The sequence below is a fragment of the Juglans microcarpa x Juglans regia genome, chromosome 1D, assembly GCF_004785595.1.
Source record: "Juglans microcarpa x Juglans regia isolate MS1-56 chromosome 1D, Jm3101_v1.0, whole genome shotgun sequence".
In the NCBI taxonomy this organism is placed as follows: domain Eukaryota; kingdom Viridiplantae; phylum Streptophyta; class Magnoliopsida; order Fagales; family Juglandaceae; genus Juglans; species Juglans microcarpa x Juglans regia.
In genome coordinates, this window is record NC_054594.1 from 15,671,772 (window position 1) to 15,696,852 (window position 25,081).

The 25,081-nt window shown below is 33.4% G+C and overlaps 2 protein-coding genes across 2 annotated transcripts; one reads left to right on the forward strand and one right to left on the reverse strand.

The window, feature by feature from the left end:
- The first annotated feature begins 10,757 nt into the window (after window positions 1–10,757).
- LOC121265670 (V-type proton ATPase catalytic subunit A) lies at window positions 10,758–18,405 on the forward strand. The gene is made up of 20 exons (XM_041169359.1): window positions 10,758–11,048; window positions 12,090–12,216; window positions 12,520–12,575; window positions 12,658–12,714; window positions 12,873–12,984; window positions 13,079–13,116; window positions 13,241–13,342; window positions 13,715–13,771; window positions 13,873–13,944; window positions 14,029–14,130; window positions 14,229–14,291; window positions 14,396–14,528; window positions 15,184–15,290; window positions 15,975–16,169; window positions 16,566–16,652; window positions 16,738–16,842; window positions 17,085–17,182; window positions 17,300–17,378; window positions 17,847–17,935; window positions 18,042–18,405. The coding sequence occupies exons 1-20, from the start codon at window positions 10,971–10,973 to the stop codon at window positions 18,154–18,156; spliced, it is 1,872 nt and encodes a 623-aa protein (XP_041025293.1). The 5' UTR covers window positions 10,758–10,970; the 3' UTR covers window positions 18,157–18,405.
- A 4,519-nt stretch (window positions 18,406–22,924) lies between these two features.
- On the reverse strand, window positions 22,925–24,758 carry LOC121268820 (uncharacterized mitochondrial protein AtMg00810-like). The gene is made up of 2 exons (XM_041173117.1): window positions 24,739–24,758; window positions 22,925–23,573 (listed from the first exon to the last, which is right to left on the reverse strand). The coding sequence occupies exons 1-2, from the start codon at window positions 24,756–24,758 to the stop codon at window positions 22,925–22,927; spliced, it is 669 nt and encodes a 222-aa protein (XP_041029051.1).
- Window positions 24,759–25,081: the final 323 nt, after the last annotated feature.

Genomic DNA, 25,081 nt, shown 5'->3' on the forward strand with positions numbered 1-25,081 from the left:
TGATTCCAAAGCTTAAGAATCCATCAGTAGCAAGTGAATTTAGGCCAATTAGCCTTTGCAATGGCATCTATAAGTTGGCTTCAAAGGTTTTGGCAAACAGGCTAAAAAGAGTGCTTCCTATTCTGATTTCCAGCAATCAAAGTGCTTTCATCCCAAGAACGTTGATAACTAACAATGTGATAATTGCATATGAGGCCTTGCACATGATGAAGACTAGGCAAAAAGGAAGGGTGGGGAGTATGGCCTTGAAGCTGGGCATGGCAAAAGTATATGATAGACTTGAGTGGAAGTTTGTGGAGTGTTTGATGAGGAGAATGGGATTTGGTGAAAGGTGGATTGGGCTGATTATGCAGTGTATATCCTCTGTTACATATTCGGTAATATTGAATGGGCAACTTGGAAGGATGATAAGACCTACTAGAAGGATTAGACAATGGGATCCTATTTCCCCTTATCTATTTATTCTTTGTGCTGAGGGACTTAGTTCCTTGATTAATGTGGCTAAGAATAGAAGAAGAGATAAAAGGGATTGCAATTGCTAAGGGAGGAACAAGGGTCAGTCAACAGATGACTGTGTGATTTTTGGGAGAGCTAGAATGGCTGAGTGGAATAAAATCCATGATTTGTTGGAGAAATATGGCAAGGCCTCGGGACAACAGCTTAATCTGCAGAAAATAACCATCTTCTTTAGCCCCAACACTGTAGAAGTTATAAGACAGCAAATACAAAGAGTAGCAAGGGTACCCGTGAGTGGGTCTTATGAAAAATACCTTGGCCTACCTAATATGGTTGGTAGGTCAAGGTATAATACCTTCATAGTAGTTAAGGAGAAGGTTTGGGCTAAATTGCATAATTGGAAGAATTTATTTCTTTCATAAGTTGGGAAAGAAGTATTGTTAAAAGTTGTGGTACAAGCCATCCCAACCTTCTCTATGAGTGTATTCAAGTTACCAAGGAGAATTTGTCAAGAGATATCCTCACTCATGGCTAAGTTTTTGTGGGGGTACAAGCAAGAGGTGAATAAAGTTCAATGGAGAAGTTTGAAGAAAATGGGAGAATCCAAAGAAGATGGGGGATTGGGGTTTAGAGATATCGAAGTCTTCAATATGGCAATTCTAGCAAAGTAATGTTGGAGGATGCTTAATTCTCCTTCTCTTTTGGTGGCAAAGATAAAGAAGGAGAAGTACTTTCGAAGGGAAAAGCTTACTGAAGCAAAATTGGGCTATGGCCCGTCCTTCATTTGGAGGAACTTGTGGTCTACTATAGACCTTCTTAAAGATGGTATTTTCTGGAAGGTAAGGGATGACAAGACCATTAAAATATAGGAAGATAGGTGGTTACCTGTCCCCAATTCTTTCAAGATTCAATCCCCTTTAAAGAACCTACCTTATGATGCCTATGTAAACCAACTTATTGATGCTAATACTGCCTCTTGGGATACAACTTTGATCTATGACTCTTTTGATAAAATGGAAGGTAAGAAGATTTGTAGCATGTCACTGAGTAGGTGGGTGGTGGAGGACAAGATGGTATAGGGCCCAGCCAAAAATGGCAAATTTTCAATAAAAATTGCTTATTATCTAGGTAAAGAGAGAGTGAAGAGGATGGTGGGTGAAACATCAGAGAAGAATAAGCCTGCTGACTTATGGAGGCAGATTTGGGACTTGAAGGTGTAGGGTGTTGTGAAGTTTTTCTTGTGTAAAGCTGCGCTTGAACTTCTACCTACTAAGGCAAATTTGTTTAAGAAACAAATCACTAATTCAAATATGTGCCCCATATGTGAAAGAGAGGTTGAGACAGTTATCCATGTGCTGTGGAGCTACCCTGCTACTACTGATGTGTGGGCAGAAGATGAGAGCCCAATGAAGAAATGGAGCAATACTGTGCTGGACTTTGCTGAATTATGGAATATTATGCAACGGAAGTTGGCTAGGAAAGAGGTGGAGCTTGTGGCCTACATCATGAGAAGGATGTTATATACTATACTACTACTAATATTATATATAGTTATAGTGATTTATACAGTTATTTATATATAGTCGATTACTAATAGTGATATACTAATACTAATAGCTATTTAACTACTAATACCTTAGTGTCTAACTTATTTATAATTTATGTATGTCAGTGATAACATGCTAGTGTCTAACCTATTTATATATTTGATTATATATGTTAGTGATAATAATTAATATGCTAGTGGTTACATATATGCTAGTGATAATATATTATATGATGGTTACAGACACTTTTTAATGAGTGTATATGATCAAATGTATAGAAATGTATTTATGAAAAATAATATATATTATAATATATTATGCCATAAAATATATTTATCCTTGATATATATAGTTTATATTAATAACATATGATCAAACAAATTTTCATGTTTAAGATTAGAATTTTATGTTATATTAATTTTATGTCATAAAATTAAAATTTTTAATGTTATATCAAATGTTATATTAAGGTTTATAACATTAATTTTATGTTATATCAAATGTTATATTAATTTATGTTATTTGATTATAATGAGTAATTTTAGTCTTATATTAATTAGTAATTTAGCATATAATATAAAATTATTTTATATATAATTACATATATTATATATAAAAATTATATAATATAAAAAATCATATATATATATACACACACGAAACCGGTCTGGTCCGGTTTAGTCTGGTGCTAGAAAAAAGAAAACCAGAACCAGACCGGTTTCGACCTATTTTTCAAAAGGTAAAACTAGTACCGGACCGAATCAACCAGTTAGGTCCAGTTCACCGGTTTTTATTTTCATCCCTACTCTCTCTATAACCCTCCCCACCTTTCCATCTTTCCACCAAACCATCCAGACATGACCAAGGCATGAGTTAGGACACTACATGAGTCACATGCATAAGGGGAGTCACATGCAAAAGGGGAGTCATCACGGTAGTCATCAAGATACATCAGTTTAAGGTGTTTCGGGTGGATGACTAGGGGCCTTAGGTTGACAATTTGTGGCACGTGCATTAAGCTTATTATTGCATAATGCTTCGGATAAGTAATTATAATCATGCCTTTTGTATCATTTTATATAACATAAGACCGTGTAATACAAGTGTAATATGCCATACGTGTGTGTAGTATCAAGTATGGGCCATAGGTAGAGGTGTAAAAAAAAGGGAAAATCGATTAAACCAAACAAACCAGGTTCATACCTGGTTCAGTGTGATACCTGTTCTTAAGAATCAAAATGGATCAAAACCGTGTCAGTATCAATTTTCATATTTTGAAAATTAGTTTGAACTGAACTGGACCGGTATATATATAATATTTTTAATTTTTTATATTATATATAAAATACTTTTATATAATTCTTTATATTATATGCTAAATACTAATTAATATAATATGAAATTTTAATCTTATACATGAACAAAGTTATTAATATTTAATATAAACTTACTTTTGAGGAGAACAAACATTAGAGGAACCTGCTTTCAAGTTTCAACCTATGTAGTGCCACAAGTGTAAACAATAAATCGAAAAACTTGGATTGGATCGAAACCGAAAAAACTTTTTTCTGCTTTGGTGATGAATCGGTTCGTATCGGATCTTAAATTTTCAAAATTGCTATATATCGGTTGGGTTCTAAAATTTGTCCAAAGCCAGATTGAACCGAACTGATTACACCCCTAGCCATAGGTCGGTTGGATAGATTGTGTTCGAAGTGATTTTTTTGCATTTCGTGTCTGTGTAAAGTATATGTGATGTATAGTTTAAAGATGGTAACATTTTGGATATGCATAAGTGATATTAAGTAACATAAGAACTGTATAAGGGTACTCTTGAAAGATGGACAGATTTCTATACATCAAATATTTTTATTTTTATGGATGCAGCTTGTAGATCAATTAATGTTTACTTTGATAGATTATATGTTGACCTTAGGTGATAAATGGATAGGGTACTTGTGTATTTTAGTTGGTTATATATATTAGACGCATTTGATATGAATTATGTATTCATGGAGGAAAGCTATTGAGTATTCTGTAGTTGAAATAAATGGAGTATTCATGAAGTTGGATGCATGTTGGAAATGTGACCTTAAGGGAGGGTTACAAGCTATGACTTTCAAATTAAGAAAAATAGTGGTAAGGGAATGTAACTCATGGAGGATTGATTGGATAATTTAATGGGTCTAAGTGAAAGAAGTTTAAGGTAATGGTAGTTTTGTGCAAATTTTAAATTTAAGTTGCATATACACTTGAAAAGGAAATGATATAAAACTATGTATGCATATAGGTTACTATCAGACACGCACACGAATGGATTGCATGAAATGAAATGGCATGGTATTTGTAAGTATTATATTCATATTATTCTAGAGTTTTTTAAATAATAGGAAGATGAAAATGAAATGTTTCTTTTTATGAAAATAAAATGAAATACTTTTATGAGAAAAATATTCTTTTTATGTAATGAAATGAGGAAATGAAATCTTTTAGAAATGAAATGATGTCTTATGGACCTATGATAAGATATTAATGTTTTGAAGCATATGTATGTAATAACCTTTTTATGTTAACCCTTATTTATGCATCTTTATGATAAATATATGCATGATGAAATGAATGTTATATGTATTAATTATTGTCTTTATGATTCATAAAATAAAATAATATGTTTTATGCTCAATGTTATGAAATAAAATTTTATGAAATGAAATGGACTGATAAATAAACAGAATGAAAAGGAAAATACTGAAATGAATGAATGAAATGAATATAATGAAAGAAAATGAAATAAATGTTTTAATGTATGAAGCTACGTAACAGCCACCGACAGAATGAATGATGATATCAATGGACTGGGTAGATTACAATGTCGGGTAAGTAGTACTGGTTGTGCACCCAATGTTGCCTCCTAACTGAAAGAGATTCTCAACATGTGGCCATGGGTAAAGTCTGGGTCTAAAAGACTGCTAACCCTAACACACAAGATGTAATAGTGTAGACTTGCCAATGAAAAGTGATAAGAGTTAAATTGAATGCTGTGAAAGCATTTAGCTCTTTATGAAGGAATGTGCAAGGTGTGGAAATATTTTTATGAGGAATGAAAACAGTTTTTTTTTTTTTTTTTTTTTTTTAAAAAAAAGAAGAACCCCTTATTGTAATGTTTTCTAAAGAAATAAAATGTTTTATGTAAGGTAGGTAGAGAAATGAGGAATATATAAATGAAAACCTATATTGGAATATGTTTACAGTATAAAATAATACTTACTATACATTCGACTTATTTTATTTTTATATATGACCCACTCATGAATGAAATGAGGAAGAAGTGTCTGGATAGACATAGGCTAAGGAAAAAGTGACAGAAACCTAGACATGTTTTATGTAATGTGTGAACTTATATTTTGTAAAATGATTTTTGTAATTCAATTTAATGATCTAAACTGCAAACTCTCTTTTAAATTTACCAAGCATGTTTCAATTTTTAACTTAAAGAAAGTGTAAGTCTTAAAAAGTTCGTTAGTTTCCGTCTCATTTTTTAATACTATTTTTTAAATTCCTTAGGGACTAGTACCAAAAATTAGTTTAGAACCTATGTTGACCATCTTAGATTAAAAAAAGGTATATACATTTGCCTATAAAAAAATTATAACATTAACAAAAAAAAAGAAAAATCTTCACGATGACCGAATTAAAAAAAGAAAAAGTTTATTTATCATTCTTTTTATCATCATCCTCTTAACATCTTTTGATGTGGTATTAAATGAAAAGCTTACAAGTGAAACATAATAATCGTCTCAAATCATTTAATATCATATCATGAATTAATGAGATGATGATGATAAAAGAGATGATGAGTAGCATTACTCTTAAAAAAAGTTAGATTCAAGTTCCACTTCTCTAGGCAAAGAAATTTTCTATTTTTTTCCCTTTCCTTGAAAAATTAAGTGGATTATATCACAAGAAAAATAACTATTATCCATTAAAAGAATTTTTTTAACGGCTCTTGAAATATAAAATTAACTAAAAGAGTGATTTCTATATTTGCTTTTTAATTTTTATATGAATATAATATTACATTAAAAGTTGAAAAAATATTTTTAGGAAAATGCTTGGAGACCGAGAATGGTGCCCCCAAAGTGACCAATACGTTTTTTTTTTAAACAGAATGATTAAAAAAGTGACTTTTAGTGAATTTATGAATTTTTTTTTATATTTAAAAAATAATTAAAAAAAATACATTTACACTTATCGTTACAATGTAGGAGCATTGAGAACAATGTATAGGTACCTTTCTCGATTCTCCTAGTCTCAACTTATGGAGTGGCTTGGAGCACGACGAGCAGCGTGGTGCGTGAGCACAGTAACTTATTCTAAATCTCGAACTTTTGCATAGCTAAATTTGGCTAAAACTTATTAATCATTTCACTCTTTATAATTATAAAATAGTATTATTATTTATTTATTTTTATTGTATATTTTTATTTATTTTTAGATAAATTTTTATTTCTATCTCACTTTCACCCCCATTATGTTGTATATGGTAGATTGAAAAGTGAAAACAATACATATGAAATAAGATATTTTCTAATAATAATCACATAATTCAGTATGCATAAAAAGAATAATATATATATATATATATATATATATATATATAAAAGAATGCTTAAGTAACTGTATTATATATGTTGAATTACTATTACTATAAGCTAAGATGCATATAATCTGGCTATTTCAATGCTGATCTATTTTGAGTTAAAATATGCATAATTTGGCCTTTTAGGTCTGGTTTGGTTACACATATGAGATGATATTTTTGTAAATAAAAGTTAGATATTTAAGTTAAGATGGGATTAGTTGGTTTACAAAAATGTGTGTATTTAAATAGTAAGATGAGATGAAATGACTTTAACTTTTTAAAAATTTGATAATGTGGTGGGTCCTACCAATAATTGAAAAATGTTTTGAATTATTGGATACTAATTATGAATATATTAAAAAGTATATTAATATCTATTATTAATGTAAATACCCATAAACATATTTAAATTCCAAAATTTATTTTTTTCTGCGTTGTCAAAATTTATATTATTCAGTATTCCCAATATCAATTTGCTGTTAAAATATATTATTCTAATTATTTATTATTCTATATATTATAAAATTTGAATTATTTTATTGTAATTATATATATTAGAATAAAATTTAGCTAAGAAATATATAAAATTTTATATTGGAAAATTCTGGACGTTATTTTTTTTACTAAATTTATTAGTTTGAAAAAATCTAATAAAACTTGGGCTCGTCGAAAGGAGCCTGCGGTGGACAGAAGTCAGAATGCTTTTTATTGGAATAATATTTAGAAAATATATTTGCATCAACTCATAGTCGTAGGACACCTCATGTGATGCGGTAAAAAAAAAAAAAATATTATGAGGTGTGCTGCGGTTGTAGGCTGATGCATAGAAATGCTCTAATATTTATCCCACGTAGAAAAGCAATAGAAGAGGCCACTGATTGATTTTTTTTTTTTTTAACTTAATAATTAAAGAAACGGTTTTTTAATGATGTGATTTTTAAAAAAAAAAAAATGTTTAACGGTATAAAAAATATGTATGGACAAAAAAAACAAATGGCCTTTTGAGTGGAGAGTCTCTATGACTGTAGCGGGGTCCTTTTTATTGTAGTGTGTTAGGGCGTGGTTGTACAATGTAAAAAATTTAGAGATGAATTCATGTTATCTCGCACTTGGAATATAAAGCAAAAAAATGAATAAATATATTATAATTTAATTCTCGGTCGTCATGGTAAATAAGATAGAAAATAAAATAAAATTTATCGTCTTAAGAAAAGAAAAAAAAGTTCACATTTTATAAAAAAAAGTGATCCTAAAAAAAAGTAATCTTTTACATTTTTTGCATTGACATCCACTTTTAACGAAAGATGTACTCAAAATTTATACACTTTAAAAGCATAATTCAAATTATTCTACTAATAAAAATAAATAAGAGAAACGCTTTACAACAACCCTATTGGATGTAATCGATAGAGAGAGGTCGCTGCTGAATCTTTCTCTTCAGATAAAATCCAACATGCTCCTCGTTAGTTGGATGGAAGCAAACCTTGGAAGCAAGATTTCGTCTAGTTATCAGCATCACCTCTGTCACATCTTTCGTCCATATATTTCTCTCTCTAATTTTTGAACCCTAATTTTCCTTAGTAACAAGATAGAGATCAAACGGTATTATTTATGGAATAAGAGATTTTTTTTACAACTTTCTTGTTCAGAACGGACTTTTCGATTCTCACTACAGATCTTAAAAACAAAACATATTCTTGGCAATTTAAGTTTATGGAAACTAAGTCAAACCCGAAAAGCCCCAAGTCAAGAATCTCAAGAAACTACCAAATATGCAGTTATGGGGATTGTGAATCCATGTTTAATATCCCAAATATCATATTAGTGGGGTTGGGATGGAGTCGAGTGGTGTGGGTTCAAATAGGAAGAAAGGGGTTTACGCCCTTAGGGGGAATGTAGTATGTTGTTCGGGTGTAGTGGAAAGCATGGTAATGGTGCTAATATGCTGATGTGTCACATTTAAATTGGAGTGCTCGTTTTATGAGATAATCAAATAGACTGGTCACTAGGTTTTCTCAATAAATAAAATTTGAAATTAATAACACGGAAGGGAAGTTGCCGTAAATTGTATTGGCAATAACAACAAAGACCAGACGGTCCCCACACTTGTATAAAGTACAGTGGAAGTTTGTCCATTGCCAAACCGCAGCTTCCTCTCTCTTGCCACACAAATAATTATTTTAGCATATCTTCCCATGATCACCAATCCTTTGTGGATTGGAATTATGCGAGTTATAGACATTAGACGGATTGAGAACCATTTTAGTATTTTTAGATTGCCTTTAGATGTTGAGTTGAGTTAAGTTGAGTTAAATTTTTTATGAATATTAATGAGTTGAGATGATATAATAAGTTTTGTAGAGTCTACTTAAGATGAATTTAAATGTGTTTAAATGTTAAAATGAGTTTAGATATGTTTATGAAAATTTGAAAAAGATTGTGGATCTTGCGTATAAATAGGTGTTGAATTAAAAAAAAATTATAAGTTCTAAGTATAAAGAGGTTTTAAGTTGAGATGAGTTTAGCACTTTGAGGCTTCGTTTGGTTATCAAACTCACCTCAACTCATCTCAACTCATCATTACAACTTTTTCAAATCCCAATACAAAATATAATAAACAATTCAACTTTTTCAAATTTCAAAATAATAATATTATTAAAAAATAATATTCTAATAATATTTTATCATCACAACTCAACTCACTTCAACATCCACACACACCCTGAGAGTTGAATATTTAGATGTTAGATCCAGTTTAAAATTAGACTTAATTGAGTTGATGTCAATATTGTCTAACAACGGCCTAATATTTTTCTACAGTTTATAGAGAGAGTTTGTGGGTTAAATATTATAGCAATACTATATGATTAGACCCACACGTTGAAAGTGTTTTGATAAAACCATTCTGATAATCTTGATGCGCTATAGACCCCATAATGTATCTCACAATACTCAGGTTGGTTTGGATATTTAAAATACTTTAGAATATTTGTAAATAATAGTAAAATAATTTAAATTAAAATATTTTATTAAATTTTAAAAAATAAGAAAGAAAAAATTGAATAAAAATATTATAAAGTTAAAAATTATTTGAATATAATTTTTTAATAGTATTTTTGTTTTGAAATTTAAAAAAGTCGTATTATTTTTTACTTTTTGTTTGAGAATTTAAAAAAATTATGATGATTAGATAGAAAAATTAAAAATTTGAAATTAAAAGTATTGTATGTTCGGAAGTCAAGTATAAAATATCTGTATAATACCTGAGAAGGCTTGTTCTCCCAAAGCATCAACATTAAATGAGAATATCGTTGTCGAGATTAGTACTTTGATCAAAATTAAATGGTATAATATAATAATATAAAGAATAAGGAGTTGTTTGGAAAACAAATCATTTCATTTCATTTCATTTCAAAAAATTTTCAAATTTCCTTTCTATACATCTCTCAAACTCAAACATAAATATTTTTTAATTTTTAATTTTTAAACTTTTTATTGAATCATTATAACTTTTCTAAACTTCTAAACAAAATCTAAAAATAATTCAATTTTTTTAAATCTCGAAATAAAAATAATATTAAAAATAATATTCTGACAATATTTTAATTTTATAATATTTTTATTCAAAATTTTCTCTCAGTTTTCAAAATCTAATAAAATATTTTAATTCAAATTATTTCATTACTATTTACAAATAATTTTCTTATTATTTTGAAAATTGTCATCTGATTTCATTCCTCAACTGCTCAACATTCTCTGAATAGACTACCATTTAGGTTCCGTTTGGATATAGAAACGATTTCATCTCATTTCATCATTATAATTTTTTCAAATTTTCATACAAAATATAATAAATAATTCAATTTTTCCAAATCTTAGAGTAATAATAATATTAAAAAATAATATTTTAATAATATTTTATTTAATTTTTAATTTTTATCCAAAATTATTTCATCTTATCTCACTATTCAAATGGACAGAGTGTAATATGCTGCACTGACTGTATTCCATCTTAAACCATCCGGCCAATCATAAATCAATAACTGCAGGGATTTCACAGCAGGAAATCGAAAGATCAGGAACAGAGAGGCAGTATGTGTCTAACATAGACTGTTCCGCTGAGAATCATTTCCTTCCCCGAAACCAATCCCAGTACGTGTCCTACAAATTCACCCCTCGCATCGAGATCTCTCTCGCAGACACAGTCTCTATCTCTCTCTCTTTTAAGTCTCTGTCGTTTTGCATATAATTCGATCGGAAACGCTTGAAGGGGGGAGTTTTGAGTTTTTGCAGAGTCTCTGAGATCTTGATCGAAGAGCACAAAAATGCCGGCGGTCTACGGATCTCGATTGACTACCTTCGAAGATGCCGAGAAGGAGAGTGAGTACGGTTACGTCCGCAAGGTTCGTACTACTTATTTCCGATTGAAACTTGGATTCTCTGTTTTGCCACAAATCTGGTGCGTTTTGGTTGTTTTGGATTCTGGATTTTTTTTTCTTTTATTGGATTCGCTACGTGCATTTTAGGATTGATCTGAGTATTGGTCTGCTATCATTTGGGGTAAACTTTTTTGCGAATTATCCGTCGTTCAGCTTTCTGATTATTGAACTTAGGTTATTTATTTATTATTATTATTATTTTTTTATAATTGCGTTATCGATTGGAGTCATTGGCCTTTGAGAGATCTAATAATGCGACTGACGAGTGGGGTTGCGTCGTGATCCTACCTCCAAATCTTTGTTTCGAAACTGGAAAAATAAAAGAGTGAAGAACTTATAGGATATTCGAAGGTGAAAAGTGTTTAGCATTGAGGGTTTTGGATATTTGTTTGTATGTCTGCTTAAAGATAACTCTGTTTTTTCATTGCTTGTCTTAGCCTAGTCCCCTGAACCTTAAAGTTCTTACAAATTATAGACTTGCAAAGTGTTGCGTTATCTTGTTACTCTTCTTTCTAGTTATACTTTTGTGGTTCTGTTGGGAGCTATGCATCCAATCAAATGATTTTCTTATATACTTTTGATATCGAGTGAAAGAAGATATAAATTATGTGGATCGGTTACTTTATGGGTTGAACTTATTGCTAGCTGAATTTGTTGACCATATTGTACATAATGGATTTTGCTATGTATTTATGTCTTCCCCGTTCGCGAGCCAGTCGATCTACAATGGTTAAAGTCATCGAATTGATGTAGTGTTCACTGATGGTTGCAACATGGAATATGTGTTTGCGGCATGTATCATGTTTGTTTTCAAACTTCTGCTGGTTTTACTAAGTCATCATCTTACAAAGAGTCTTAATGTTCTGACTTATCAAAACAAGAAAAAAAATCCTAATTTCTGGTTGGTCATTGGTTATAGTTGTGGTCACTGCATTGGAATGTAAAGGAACTGGATGTGATAACTTAGAAAAGGTCTATTTGTGTTTTTCACTTATGACTTGACAGGTATCTGGACCAGTCGTCATTGCAGATGGCATGGCAGGGGCTGCAATGTATGAGCTGGTCCGTGTTGGACACGATAATCTTATTGGTGAGATTATTCGGTTGGAAGGAGATTCTGCTACAATCCAAGGTATTTATTACTATTTCAACTCATAACAATCTCTCTGTTGCAATTCTTTAATTATTACATTATCATTTTTTCTTTATGGTTTCTGGCGGCTGTCCATGTCTATATATCCAGCCTACTAAATAAATTGTTAAAAGTGTAAGAATAATCACTTTCATCATTCTCATCATTATTAATATTAAATTCTGCATTCTATAGTTTTTATATGGTGGGTATTAATTATCAAAAAAAAAAAAAAGTTTTTATATTGTGGGGATTATTCAGAGAAATCAAAACCAAACGAGAAACTTGTCTTCTCTTTTTCAGTTTATGAGGAAACAGCTGGCTTGACGGTAAATGACCCTGTGCTACGAACACACAAGGTGAGCCTACCATCATGTCTTTTCCTGGTTTTCTGATGACGTTTTAAAAGCATCAGCTAACAAAAGTATGCAAACTTTATAGCCTCTATCAGTGGAGTTGGGACCTGGAATATTGGGAAATATTTTTGATGGCATTCAGGTATGCCTAAATTGAAGCTTAAACCTGGTCTTAGTTAATTTATAATTTTGCTTTAGGTTTAATCACCCTATTTCCTAGCAAACCTTTTGAACATTACCCTTGCAGGCACAAAATGAATTAGTGGTGTTTATTGTTTCAGTTTTATTTGTTATTGACAGAGGCCTTTGAAAACTATTGCAAAAATATCTGGTGATGTCTATATCCCTCGCGGAGTCTCTGTCCCTGCTCTTGACAAAGATATACTTTGGGAGTTTCAGCCTAAAAAACTAGGTGATATATTAAATTATTTATACGCTGTTTAGAATGATTGTTAAATTGATGCTGTTTGATTATGCTAAAATCCAATGTCATCCACTGGTCACAGGTGAGGGAGATCTTCTCACAGGTGGAGACTTGTATGCTGTAAGTTCTTCAGGGTTACCATTTGTTTTGCATTAGCGCTCTTTTTGAATTAGCACTTGACTCTTTTGACTTCCTTTCATTAAGGTTCTTCTGAGCCCTAGCTCTGATATATTTCACAATGCAGACCGTCTTTGAGAACAGTCTAATGCAACATCATGTTGCACTTCCTCCTGACGCAATGGGAAAAATTTCTTTCATTGCAGCACCTGGTCAATATTCATTGAAGGTTTGTCTGTCTAATTTTTATTGCATCCTATTTTATGCGCCTTTATAGTCCATCACCATTGCCAATTCAAAATTTTCTGAATTTTTTCACACTGATTCTGTGTCTATCTTGCATTTGGCTGTTTAGCTGTATATCTAGCAATGCTGGGAGGACATCTCTTGACTTATATTAGGATGCTTTAAGATGAGATTTTTCAGTTTTTTTATTTTTTTTATTTTTTTTATTTTTGGACTTTCTGCTAATTTTTTTGTTGAACCTGATCAAGGGCGAATAAAGGAATATATGTACACACACATGCAGTGCACAAAAATTTTGTTTTGAGATCTTTCTTTTGGAATAGAATTTATCGACTATTCCTAAATGTATGTGCAGGATACTGTCTTAGAGCTTGAGTTCCAAGGTGTCAAAAAGAAATTTACCATGCTTCAGGTTTCTAATTTTGTTCTTTTGGTTATACTTTCATGGTTGTATCTTTATTGTACTTTCCTGAAATTTTACATCTTTAATTTTACTTTACCCCTATTCTGCAGACTTGGCCTGTACGTACACCACGACCTGTTGCGTCAAAACTTGCTGCTGATACCCCTCTACTTACTGGGCAGGTGGATTGGTGAATTGTTAGTTGCTTCATGCATAAAGTTTTAGTTGATGATTCTTCAGTTCTGACGAGTCTGTTTTCATTTCAGCGTGTTCTTGATGCCCTTTTTCCTTCAGTTCTTGGCGGGACTTGTGCCATACCTGGGGCTTTTGGTTGTGGAAAAACAGTCATTAGTCAAGCACTCTCGAAAGTGAGATTTTCATCTATCTATCAAGGATCTCTGTATGCATTTGTGATGCTGTAATATTCTTAGTCATTATTTATCTAATGCATTTTTTTTTTGTGCAGTACTCTAATTCTGATACCGTAGTTTATGTTGGTTGTGGGGAACGAGGGAATGAAATGGCAGAGGTCTGTATTTTCTAAACTTGATCAGCAATCAATTATTTTTGTTTTTGTTTTTTGTTTTTTTTTTGTTTTTGAAGTTGATTCATCCAGTAATGCTCATTATGCAGGTTCTTATGGACTTTCCTCAATTGACAATGACTTTGCCTGATGGCCGTGAGGAATCTGTTATGAAGCGTACAACACTTGTGGCCAATACTTCAAACATGCCAGTGGCAGCTCGTGAGGCTTCAATTTATACAGGTATTTCTATTGGTTCTTTTCACACAATTTAGTCCAGCTTGTTAAGGTTTAACATTCTCAATTGTTTTCTGGAATGACCTCTCTAGTGAATGCTAAGTATTGTATTGATGCTTTCCTGTTGGATTATAATTGTTATTTATTTTTCAGTAATGGTCATCTAGAGTTACAACAGCAGAAATTTCTGAACCTGACATCTTTATTGATATCATATTTTATCTGTAATACAACATGTTCACTTGTGGTGAAATATTTTCCGTAATTTTCATGATGATGGATTTCTAGATTTGTTGCTATTGTATTTTCTTTTATCTTGTTTCTGAAGTGCTTTGATAGGAAGATGCTGTTTGAACATTGTCCTATTTGCTCTCAAATTAATGTCCTTTTTCGTTTATGATGTTATCTTTGAATTAATATATTCCTGATGATTTTATTTTGTATCCCCATGAAGTTTTCAGTTTTCAGTTTTCACAGTCCCCAGTTCAAACCCAGGCTCAGATATCTCAATTTCTTAATTTACTTAACGAAAAAGAGTTCTCAGTTTTTCACATTTATACTTGCTTGTACATAGGTGTGCTTTGTAGGAAAAATAACATGCATAAGGTTCTCTTATTGTGGCTCCTATGACAGTTTTAAAATTATGATTACGAATTATCAGGAATCACAATCGCTGAATATTTTAGAGACATGGGCTACAATGTTAGCATGATGGCAGATTCAACATCTCGATGGGCAGAAGCATTGCGTGAAATATCAGGGCGGCTGGTTAGTTTTGCTGATTAATTTCAACTCAAGAAAATTCTCTTAAATTTTTGAAGTAATTAATTTGATGCTTTATGTAGTGCTTATTGTTGTCTCACTATTCGCCCTGAATTATCATATGGACTCTGTTTTTGGAATCTCTCCATCTCTCTACACAACTGTATTCCCTTACTATTCTTTTTTTAAGTTGCAAAGTGTTCTCTTTCTCAACTTTCTCAAGTTGTGGAGGGTGACGTCCAGCATCCATTGTGAGTGAAGTCAGGTTCACATATATCTTTATTACTCTTTTGATTTGGCTGAGATTTGTGTCCGTGCTTCCAGTCTTATTCTGTAGGGAGTAATAACCTTTCCCTCTTGCTTTTCTCTATTCCGTGATTGAGAGGTGGATCCATGCTTTACCTTTAGGTAGAAGTGTTCACATTAGCCTCATAGGAAGGATATATCTTTCATAAATTTTGCCATTCAATGAATCTTTCAATGTTGTCACGTGCTTAATCTTTCAGCCGAAATTTACTATTTGTTTTTCTTGTAGGCCAGAAATAAGTTAATTAGTAATTCTTTGCATTATGGTTAAGTGTTGTAAGATACATGATTTATTGTGTTTTAAAGCACATTTTACGATGGATGGTGTGTTTCGTATTTTCCTTAGCCTACTCTAATGATGTTGTCACGATTTCTCTCATACAGGCAGAAATGCCTGCAGATAGTGGATATCCTGCCTACCTTGCAGCACGTTTAGCCTCATTTTATGAACGTGCTGGTAAAGTAAAATGTCTTGGGAGCCCAGAGCGTACTGGTAGTGTTACAATTGTTGGTGCTGTTTCTCCTCCTGGAGGTGACTTCTCAGATCCTGTGACATCTGCAACCCTTAGCATTGTCCAGGTAAAAGATTTATTAGGTTACATAATGAGTAATTATCTTATTCATCCTAAATTTTATCATCCCCAATCACACTTGTTATGTGGTATATTTTTTAGGTAGTTGTCATTTAAGTAGTTGATAGAAGAAACCAATTGAAACGTGCCATATAATTAAGTGTGACCGAGGAGGACAAGGTTTAGGATCATTAATTGGTTCAATTGTTGACCCACCTATATTTCTGTATGGCATATTATTTTGAGATGTGTGCTAGCCTGAGGTGGGCAGTCTCTCCTTTCATTGTCATTCAGATGCATGAGTTTTGCTTGCTTTAATTATTATGTAGAAGTTAGAACAACTTAATATTTTATGCAATCTGTTAGTTTCATTAATTTGATTTATCTCGTTTTTTTCCTACAGGTTTTCTGGGGTCTGGATAAAAAACTTGCCCAGAGGAAACATTTTCCTTCTGTAAATTGGCTTATTTCCTATTCAAAGTACTCATTGGTATGTTTTTGAACTGTTTCCTTGTCTCCTGTATAACAAAATCATGGTAGTCCTATACATTTATAGAAATTTTCTCCTGTTTCAGGCATTGGAATCTTTCTATGAGCAATTCGATCCAGATTTTATTAACATCAGGACAAAGGCCCGTGAGGTGCTGCAGAGAGAAGATGACCTGAATGAAATCGTTCAGGTATGCCTTTTTTCTTGGTGATTGAGCAATTATATTGAAACGGAAGATTAGTCATATCCATCCCTGTTCCTATGGCTTTGGTATATATACATACATATATATATATATATATATACACGTGTCAATTGTTTCTTTTCGAGCAAAGCATGTGCAGCCAATGTTAATTGTTTCTTTTCTTTTTCCACAAGTATTTAATTTCTTTTTAGTAATTACTGAACATCCTTACCATCTGGTTTTCACAGCTCGTAGGAAAGGACGCATTAGCTGAAACAGACAAGATAACCCTAGAGACTGCTAAGCTTTTGAGGGAAGACTATCTTGCTCAGAATGCTTTTACTCCGTGAGTCCCAGCTTTTCTGGTTTTTCGTTCAAAAAACTGTTTTGAATAAATTACACTAATATGACATGGTAGCCTTTACCTCATCTCTTATAATGATGTCATTTATGGGTTTGGCAGATATGACAAATTCTGCCCATTCTACAAGTCTGTTTGGATGATGCGCAACATTATCCACTTTTATAGTTTGGCCAATCAGGTATATTTTAGTTGGGTTAATTTCTTCTATTTCCCTAAAACGACGGATCCTGCTTCTTCCACCATGCATCAATAATTCCTTTTCTTTTTATTCAAGAATTATTCCCCTGTTCACAGAATTATCTCTTTTTTCTTCAGAAGTAATGAAATTCTTAAATTGACTCCCTCTTCATGTCTCTACTTCCCTTTATTTTTAGAAAATTAAATGCACGGCGAAGAATTCGTCATGTTTTATTTTTTTCATTTCCGTTTGATTTTTAAAGACTTGTGTTTTTCCCTTTTCCTTTTTATCTCAAAGTATCGCAAGAGCTAAAGGAAATAAATAGAAAGTGAATGGTGTAATCGGACCAGATTTTGTTTACCTTTGCTCTCTCTGTGTCTGTCTCACTGTCTCTCTCATGCTTTTCTTGTGTTAAATGATTGGAGCGTTAGTGCAAGCTAGCATTAATGTAATGCTGACAAAATGCAGGCAGTGGAGAGAGGAGCTGGTATGGATGGTCAAAAGATAAGTTACAGCCTGATCAAACATCGATTGGGGGATCTCTTTTACCGTCTAGTGTAAGTAATTAAAATGGTGCTAAAATACTGATCATTATTATGTATGAGAAGTGGTAATAAATGAGAAGGAATGTCTTAATATTATTTTGATTTATCAACATCACAGGTCTCAAAAATTCGAGGATCCGGCAGAAGGAGAAGCTGCTCTTGTGGCCAAATTTAAGAAGCTGCATGAGGACCTGTCCAATGGTTTCCGCAACCTTGAGGATGAAACTCGGTAATTAAAAAGTTCTTAATAGGAAAGATGTTTTATATAGATGGTCTGAGTGGCGGCGAACTCCAGCATGACTGACAGCACTTGGATTATTGATTTTGTATGGTGAATAACAGTGTTAGGTCTATGGTTGCCAATTTCAGTGCTTGTTCGGTATTTTATTTTAGGTGGGGTTTGTAATAATCTTTTATTATGTATTGCAATGATTCTCTTGTGCTATTTATTGGTAATAAGAAAAAGATACGTTGTTTGTTCTTATTGGGCTTTACAACTCATGTTTTGTTATTGTAATTTTACATGCGAGAAACGTACTAATGCTCATGCTGAGAGAATTGTGGCTGCAGACATTTTCTGCTACTCTCTTTGACCTGTCCAAGGAACAAATGGTTTTTAACATAAATGTTTGGTTTCCTAATACATCATAAAGCCAGAAACTGGTGTCTTGTTTTAGACGTCTAGAACCATCGTATTGCAAAGCTTTTTTTAGTATAAAATGTATCTAGTATGCTATATTTAATTACATCAATTTGTATAAAAAAATTATATGCGGCTAAAAAGAGGTTTCTTCAACCTGTCCTCAAAGAGCCTTTATTTTTGTTTGGTTAAGTACTTCAGATGAGATGAGATGAGATATTTTGTTGAAAGTTAAATAAAATATTGTTATAATATAATTTTTTAATATTATTTTTATTTTAGAATTTGAAAAAGTTGAATTGTTTATTATATTTTGTGTGGGTGTTTGGAAAAATTGTAATGATTATATGAGATGAGATGAGATGAAATAATTTGATTTAGTGTAACCAAACCAAATCATTATAGTGATGTGATGATGAAATGCTGATATCACGATAACAGGACGGACATGAAATGTGTTGATAAAGCTTTTGCTAGTGCAGTGCTTGTCCAGGGGCTTAGAGAGCCTTTTTTTTGTTTTCTCTCGTGGCGATTTCACTCTCAACCAAAAAACCTAAACATTCCATCTTATTTGTCGAGAGGGGGTCCTCCTCTTGTGTCTCGAAGCTGTCCAATTCTTTTTTCTTTTTCTTTTTTTTACTTTGTTTTTCATCCATAGCAAGGAGAAGTGTCGATCTGCTTTTCGGCCTCCCGCGATCGCCACGCGCCTCACCGCAGAACTCTCCAGTCGCCGATCTTTCAAACGGCTGAAGCAAAATGTCAAACAGAGTGACACGTAGGTCTCACGTACAGCTCAAACTGCGCATAAGATCTATGTGCTATTGCAACGATGAGAGCCTGTCGTAGCCACGCACGACTTTTTTTGGGCCAGTGGCCTTCGATCTTTTAGATCCGACCAACCTCCACTCTCCTACTATGGCGCATGGTCTCCAAACGTCTCAACACCTCTATACCAACAAAATGTTTTCGCTTCTCCTAACTAATGATCGTGGAAAAGAGGTAGTGAAAGTCTTTTTCAGTCAATCCAGACCAGCAAAATGCAACACAAAATATCTCATTGTGGCATTTAGTAGTAGTATTACAGTTCGTTTATCAGACTGTATCAAAACCGCTTCATGCAGCTTCCTCTTGTGGGAAATGGGTGGGGGTCAAATCATTGACCCCATATCTTCTTCTTCTTCTTCTTCTTTTTTTTCCCCTATTTCTTGTGTTGTTTTTGCTGGTTTGGGATGAATGTTAGGGGCTTCCCACCCTGTTGACTCTTTTATTCTGTAACAGTTAAATATATCTATAATATGCTTGCTTAAACGAAAAAAAAAAGAAAAAAAAAGTAAACTTTTGCTAATGAGCATATTCCAGGTACAATAAAGGTCATAGTAGGGATTATCATCTATGCTCGATTTACAAGTCTCGCGCTCTATTTTTTTCAAAGAAAATATGCAGTGCTTATACATTTTAAGACTGTATCTAGCGTTACTCTATTTATATACGTCTGGGGTTGGGTATGTAATAATCAATCTTTTGTAACCATGCTAAACGCTTGAAAGTAGAAAGAAGAATTCCAATGCAAAATTCTTAAAAAAGCTACCGCAATTTTATCGTCTCCTACTAAGAAAGGTTTCAAATTATTTTTGGCGCAACGTACACATGTTGAGGATTGTTGTAGCGACTGACAAAATTGTTGCCCCCTTACAAGAATCTCATCGGGCACATTATAGGTGTGCCATAAATTAACTTTATGTGCTATCTATAACTCAGAATGGTGTTTTCCGAACACACTTGGTGCTATGACTCCGAGTGTTAAAAATGTTTAACTAAATTAGTATTCAAAAATTAGTATCCATGCCTCAGGACCACCATGGAATGCCCCATATGGTGGCCCACCATAGTGATCCTGAGGCATGGAGGAAGGGAGTCATCGCTCCCCATCCCGTCTGTTTGATTTTTAAATAAAAATTAATAATTGTACACAAGGTTGTCTTACGTCTTTTTTATTATGTCGGAAGGGTTGAATTAGTAACGGATGAAATTAGTAATAGATTAGGCAAATATCAAGTTTGTTATAACACAAGGGGTTATTCCTAAAAAAAAAAAAAAAACAATTGCACAAGGGGTGAATCTCAAGGGGTTATTGACCAAAATTTTCTTAAATTTATTCTATTAGAAGGTAGATAAAGATAGTCTTTTTTATTCTAGGGTAAAGAATGACTGCAACACTTCAAACTCTTGTTTCAGTGGAATTCTATTAAAAACTCAACTATTGATCCAAAAGTCTTAGGATGTTGGATACTAATTTGGTTAAACCTTTAACCTTTAGGATCATAACATTCTACCATGCTTTCGAATCAGTCGTCCAGGGAGGCTCACTCTGTCGACACTGACCCGGTAGTAGACCTTTCCATTTTAGCGGCTTCACTCATTTATCAGTATTTAATAACTTAACACCATGCTCATACATAGTACCAAGACATTTTAATACAGTCTATAGGTTTGCCCACTCCGTGACTTGAACGCGTGACATAATCCTAATTGTTAAAGATCCAATCATTGATCCAAAAATTCTAAAACTACTGAATACTAATATAGTTAAACTTTTAATCCTCACATCATAAAAAACTCATCATTAACATAGATATAACAATATTTGTGCTAAATACCTACTCAGTTCTTCTTTGACTACTTTGGACCCACTCAGTCTCAACATTTTCCTTTTTGACCTTGGACCTACTCAAGCTGGGTTTGTCCTAGAGAATCAGGCGATGGGTCTCGTGGTCATTTAGAGCAGATTTCCAACGTACACGGTGATTACTCTTGCTTGAATGTAAGATTGAGGGATACATATGATTAAAGCGTAAAATGCTATATGTACTTATAATTTTACTAAAACTTTTGCTTATAAGATTCATTTTATCAATTTTCTTTTCAAATTCAAATCCAAACTTTAAATTTCAAATTTCATAATGTTTAGCATATCAATAGCTGACACGTGGACAATTAAGTGTTTTGTAAGTTTTTTTTTTAAGTACACTTACTATTTCTCCTGATTAAATGATATTTTGAAAAAAGATTCATTATATTTATTGCCCTGCATCTGGACTTGTGATATGTTGAAACCGTTACTTATAAGGTGATATGACCGAATATGAAGATATATAACTCATACCAAATTCTTGGGTATGAAAATCACCATGTTAATAGCTTAAGGTACATATTGAAAGCCCATTTTAATAAAGGAGAAAAGATATTTATAAACGTGAATTGTGTAATCGCTGTGTAATCGTTTTGAAAAAAATGAATAAAATATAGAATTCACATGAAAAAAATTAATTTTTTAATAGTGGATCCCACTCTTTTTCAAAGTGATTACGCAGTGTTTATACACTTTAGTGTATTTAAATTTTTTTTCCTTCTATTTTTTAACTTTTTTTTAACATTCTTAACTATTAAGAAAAAAAATACATAATTTTACTAATAGTCAATTTTTTAATCATTAAATAATCAAATTAAAATAATCAAATGATAAGTTTCCACTAATATTTTCCTAAAGTAAATAAGGTTGAGACACATAAGGCTCAAAGATTAACTAAAGTTGACCAAGGAAGTGATATGAAGGAAAGAGACAGCTGCACAAAAGGAGAAAGCTTGACCATAAAGGCGAGAGACATCTTCACTTCTGTAGAACCTAAACTTCATCTTCAACCTCTTTTCTCCATATTTTAACCGAGAGTAAAAGATGTTTTGAGAGCATTTAAAATCATCAAATATAATAGACTTTACTCCCAAAATATTTGTTAAGAAAGTAATGGGTAGAATAATTTTTCTTATTATTCATTGATTTCATATACAAATATATAAGCATGAGTAGATGATTTATACATGGAAAGAAAGACAAATTAGCTATACAGAAATTGTATAACGGTCAATTAACTAAATCGGTGGGATTGCTAAAATTAAGGGATTATGTGCTGTAATATTCCTCCTCAAGTTGGCGTATGAAGGTCCGTAATGTCCAACTTGCAAGACAAATGATGAAAGAGATTAGAACCTAGTGCTTTGGTGAAGATGTCGGTGATCTGCTTGGAAGAGGGAAGATGAGTGGTGGTGAAGAGACCAGAACGAAGTTTATCATGGACAATGTGACAATCGATCTCAATATATTTGGTACGCTCATGAAAAATAGGGTTGTGAGCAATGTAGAGTGCAGGCTGATTGTCACAATAGAGGGTCATGGGAGTAGAATGTGAAATGCCAAGGTCATGAAGAAGTTGTTGTGGCCAGACGAGTTTATAGGTAGTAACGGCCATAGCACGGTATTTGGCTTCTGTAGAGAATCAGGCAACTGTGATCTGTTTTTTAGTGCGTCAAGAGATAGGGCTAGAACCAAGTGTGATGAAGAAACCAGTGGTAGAGCGTCGAGTGGTAGGACAGTTGGCCCAATTGGAATCAATGTAAGCATTGACATGAAGATCACAAGAAGAAGAAAAGAAAATGCCTTGACCTAGAGTGCCTTTAATGTAGCGAAGGGCTCGGGTGGCAGCTGTCATGTGAGGAATCCGAGGAGCATGCATGAATTGACTGAGAATATTCATTGCAAAAACGATATCAGGTCTGGTGATGGTGAGATAAATGAGGCGCCCAACTAACTGTCGATAAGGGGTGGGATCAGGTAGAAGGTCACCATCAGTGTCATTAAGCTTTAGATTTTGTTCCATGGGAAATGGAGCAGGATGGGAGCCAAGTTGACCACTATCATCAAGAATGTCTGGGGCATATTTTTGCTGATTAAGAAAAATGCCGGAAGGAGATCGAACAACTTCAAGTCCAATGAAATATTTTAGGGGTCCAAGATCCTTGGTTTTGAAGTGATTGGAAATAACAGACTTGAAGTGAGAGACCTGAGAGACATCATTGCCTACAACCAAGATGTCATCAACATAAACGGGAACAATTGTGAGATTGTAGCAGTGATCAAGGTGAAGAAAGCATGATTGGCTTGAGATTGAATGAAACCTGCATTAAGAAGAACATATATTAGTTTAAAAAACCAGTTCTGGAGGCTTGCTTGAGGCCATAGACTGATTTCAGGAGGCGGCATACACGTGTCTCCCCTTTAATACAATAGCCGGGTGGGGGGATCATGTAAACTTCCTCATCAAGTTCGCCATGCAAGAAAGCATTGTGAACATCTATTTGGTGAATAATTCAATTTTTTGTGGTGGCAACGGCTAGAACACAACGAACCTTGGTTATCTTGGCTACTGGAGCAAAAATTTCATGATAATCTCTACCTTCCACTTGAGTGTAGCCTTTGGCCACAAGTCGAGCCTTGTAACACTCAATAGTACCATCTACACGGAGTTTGGTCTTAAAAACCCACTAGCAACCAATAAATTTCTTACTAGGAGGGAGAGGTTCGAGTGTCCAAGTGGAACTGTCATCAAGATCCCGAAGTTCAAAGGCCATAAGCTTCAAGCCAGTGAGAGTGGCGAGTGGCTTCTGAGTAACAGGTAGGTTCAACAGATGCAGTAATGGCAGTTAAGAAAGAATAATGAGTAGGGGAAAAACGAGAATAGGACAAAAATAGATAAGGGTGAGATGTACCTAAGGACTGTGCAGCGGTTGAAGAAGCAATGGACTCCGTGGGTATGATAGGGCAAACATAATCAAGAAGATATGCTGGTCGAGTAATGTTGTGGCAGGGACGAGAATGAAGTGAGGGTGCAGTGTCAAGAAGAGGTATGGCCAGGGAGGGAGTAGGAGGAGAGTCAGATTCGGGAATGGGTAAAGGAAGAATGATATAACTAGGTGTAGGTGAGACGCAAAATTTTGGAAAGGAAATTGGTTTTCATGAAAAGTGACATCACGTGAATAAAAAATATTTTCGGTGTCAAGATTAAATAATTTATAAGCTTTACGGTTGCTAGGGTACCCGAGAAAGACGCAGCGGGAGGCTCTAGGTGAAAATTTGTCACGATGAACGGTAAGAGTCTGAGCATAGCAAAGGCAACCAAACACACGTATATGGGTGTAGGTGGGAGGAGATTTGAGAAGAAGTTGAAAAGAGGTTTGATTCTGAAGGGAGCGACTGTGAGTTCTATCGATGAGGTAGGCAGCAGAGAGAACAAATTCACCCCTAAAATTAAGGGATTATGTGCTGGATTATGTGTTGACATACCTTTCTTTCCCTGTCTCCATGGCTTCCTCTTCTGATGCTTCCTAACTTTCCTCCCCATATCTCCTTCATCATTTTGATTCACCTAGTCTCGTCCTTGTCTCTGGCTTTCTCACTAGAGATAATTTTCCCAAATGACAATGTGCACTTCACCGAGCCCTCAATGCCAAATGGTACTCTCAAAGCTCCAGCCACCACTTCCACCGATTATGCCCAATGGAGCAAGATCAAAGATATGATCCTTTTCCCCTTTCAATTTTTTTTCTTATTATTATTATAAGAAGTGCTACAGACACAAAGTAATTATACAAAATAAACTCAGAAAGTCAGGGACGAAGCCACGATT